The sequence below is a fragment of the Athene cunicularia genome, assembly GCF_003259725.1.
Source record: "Athene cunicularia isolate RWA chromosome 19 unlocalized genomic scaffold, athCun1 chr19_part1, whole genome shotgun sequence".
Taxonomy (NCBI): domain Eukaryota; kingdom Metazoa; phylum Chordata; class Aves; order Strigiformes; family Strigidae; genus Athene; species Athene cunicularia.
Genome location: NW_020799124.1, coordinates 9308033 through 9310896, shown reverse-complemented (window position 1 = coordinate 9310896; position 2864 = coordinate 9308033). Strand labels below are relative to the sequence as shown.

Genomic DNA, 2864 nt, shown 5'->3' with positions numbered 1-2864 from the left:
ACCCCCCCACCCCCGCCCTGGCACCTGCCCCCTCACCTGGCAAGTGTGGGATGATCCGGTTCTCGATGTTGATGTCCCCGGATTCGATGGGGAACATCTCCTTCAGCGCTTTCTGTGGAGCAGAGTCAGGCCGTGAGGATGGCACCAAGGGATCCCCCTGTGGTACCCACAGCCCTGCCCACGGCTTCCCCCCCCTTCCTTGCACTTGCCCCACTGCTGCCACTGGTACGTGCTGGCTGGACCCCATGACTCGACACTGGGAGAAATCTGCCAGGGGAGCACACAGCCGATGGCTCCCCCTTCAAGGGGTGAAGGAGATTGAAGCACTGGGACCCAGGAGGCTCCTTTGAGCCAGGTTTGTTTACAGATAATTTCAGCTGGAATTCACCCTTCTATTTTTCCCCAGCCCTGGTGCCCTGGGTTGGGGGCCAGCGCCCACCCTGGGACAACTCACGTGGAACTCGTATATCTCAGTAAACCGACGGTAGATGACCTTTTCGGAGAGGTCATTCCACTTCACCAGGAACATGTAGACCTGAGGGGCAAAGCAGAGATGCTGCAGCTCTGTGGGCGAGCAGGACCCCACACCCTGCTGCAGCTGAAGCCCCCAGGGAGCTCTGCAGATGTTTCAGCTTCCGTTAAACTGCGTGTTTTTCTTCCACCACCCCAATGCAAGTAGCTCTGCCCAGGCAGCCAGCAAGCTGGGTGCTAGGGAAGCTCAGTAGGGACAGAAACATGCAGATGGGTGGGAAATCAAGGAGCGAAAAGCCCTTTCCAAGCCTGTGAAGTAGCCAACGGCTTGCAAATTTGGTGCCCAAAACCTTGTGTGTTCAGTACACTTTATCCTCTGGCTGCCTCCAGCTATGCCATCAGCCATGACCCCCCCAAAAAAGGATGCTAGGCCCTCAGTCACATTTATCTGAATAAATTTGCTGGCCAGGCTTTTTACCCCGGCCAGTCTTCACTACTCAGCTTGGCAGAAGGTCGCTGCGTACTCACATAGTGCTGGCTGGGGAAAAACCTTTTCTCGTAGCCCAGCAGCTCGATGTGCCGGATGAAGGCATCCCCCATAGCTGCTCTTAGCCACGGTGTTCCACTCCAGCCCCTGCTCCAGCCTCCCTGGGCGTCTCGGTGTCCTTCTCCCCTCTGCCGTCACACAGCTCCGCTTCACTGTTAAAGCCCCCAGGAAAGCAGAAGTCCCGCTGCAATTGCACCAGTAGTTGTTTATCTGCTGTGGTTTGTATTGAGTCGGTGTTTCCCGTGGGGAGTCTCCAGCCCAGCCCCTCCAGTGGCTCAAGGGCTGGGGAGGAGGCGGGCAGCGGGGAGCCCTCAGGGATACCCTGGAGGCACCTCTGAAATCATGGAAAGTGAAGGTGCAGTGCCAGATCGGCTGACCCTCGAAGTAGCCCCTCGACCACTGACACTGCCCCGTGATGGCACAGGGTGCTGCAGCACCCAATTTACAGAGGGTCAAGGACAGATGAGTGCCTTGGCAAAGGCGACCAGAGGACCCTCTGGAGCAGAGCGGGGTGGGCTGAATGAAGCACTGAACGTGCTCCCCAGGGACAGCAGCGCCGTCTCTCTAGGGCTGGGAGGCCACCCTGAGCTCCCAGGGCGGGCGGGGAGGCTGGGGGCACAGCCCTGGCAGGGCTTGGTTTGCTTGTTTGGTTTTAGGTTTAGTTTGATTTGGTTGGTTTGCAGGTGTGTTTCTTTAATAATTTGTTGTATGTTACGCACGCATGTGTGGGAGTTTGCATGGGGTCATTTTAGTAATGTCATTTCAGTATTGATAATGTATGAAAAGATCATCAGTAAAATTTGTGATGAAAATACAGTATTTAGTTGAAATTTACTACAGCGCACAAGAGCTCCTGTTCTTGCATCGCTGATTCCTTTCAGTCACCTGCAGCTTCCCCAAAATCTGCCACCGAAAGGCTCCCTTGAGCAGCCCCCACAGCCCTGAGCCAACTCCAGCGCCGCAGCTCTGCTCCCCCTTACCCGGGCATGGGGCTGCATGGAGCACTGGGAAACCTCAGGGTGGGCTGGAGACAGACCCCCACCTCCCACCAGGAGAGCACGAGGGGCCCTGGCAAAGCCCCTCGGAGAGGGCGACACCACCGTCCTCCAGCCCCGGCTGAGCAGAAAGGCCTGAAGGGACACGGGAGCCACACGTATCAATCCCACACTGCTCACAGCACAGGTGCACCCAGGAGCACTTTTGTCCCTGTCAAGGGCACCCCCAGTTACGAGGGGTGCCAGTGCCGGGCTGTCCCCGGCAGAGGTGGGACCCGCTCTCCACAGGATGCTCAGATGCCCAGCTCCAACCGGTCACCCGGCCGTGAGCCCTCCACCCGCTACGTCCCCTCCAGGAGCCTGTGCCGGGGTGCCGCTGGTGTCCCCGCCAGGCCAACACCTTACCCTGAGCTGGTCTTCAGAGCAAGCCTAGACCCACGCTCCACATCCCCATTCCCGGCCGGCAGCAGCCCCCGGCCAGCGGCGGAGCTCACGTGGGCTCTCCCCACCGACCATCAACAGCAAACCCTGCTGCAGGGTCGGCTCCCGATGCCCTTAGTAGCTGTAAAGACAAAAGCTACCTCTGGCTGCACTAAAAAAGAAGATCAAATACTAACCCTAGCTTTCCCCGTATCTCAAGTATGGTGCTTTGCAGCCAAGATCAGAAACATGTGTCATTTAAATTTAGTTCCTCATTTTTTTAACATGGGGACTTCCCTGCATGCAAGGCAAAACTATACAACCAGTAATATTAAAAGTTACCTCCAGGGCTGTTTGCATTCTGCCCTGCTAACAGCCAGATTGCTGCTTCTTATGCAGCAGCACCACAAACTTCATCATGAAAGCTAATT

At 56.8% G+C, this 2864-nt stretch overlaps 1 protein-coding gene across 1 annotated transcript in view; it reads right to left on the bottom strand.

Annotated features, from left to right (window-relative positions):
- NCF1 (neutrophil cytosolic factor 1) overlaps positions 1 to 1774 on the bottom strand; it is a 10729-nt gene extending 8955 nt beyond the window's left edge. The window contains exons 1-3 of the mRNA XM_026861469.1: positions 1000 to 1774; positions 455 to 535; positions 37 to 112 (exon numbers count right to left, since the gene is read on the bottom strand). Coding sequence (XP_026717270.1) covers positions 37 to 112; positions 455 to 535; positions 1000 to 1071 — 229 coding nt within the window. The 5' untranslated portion in view covers positions 1072 to 1774. The remainder of the gene's footprint in view (positions 1 to 36; positions 113 to 454; positions 536 to 999) is intronic.
- Between the last annotated feature and the right edge of the window lie 1090 nt (positions 1775 to 2864).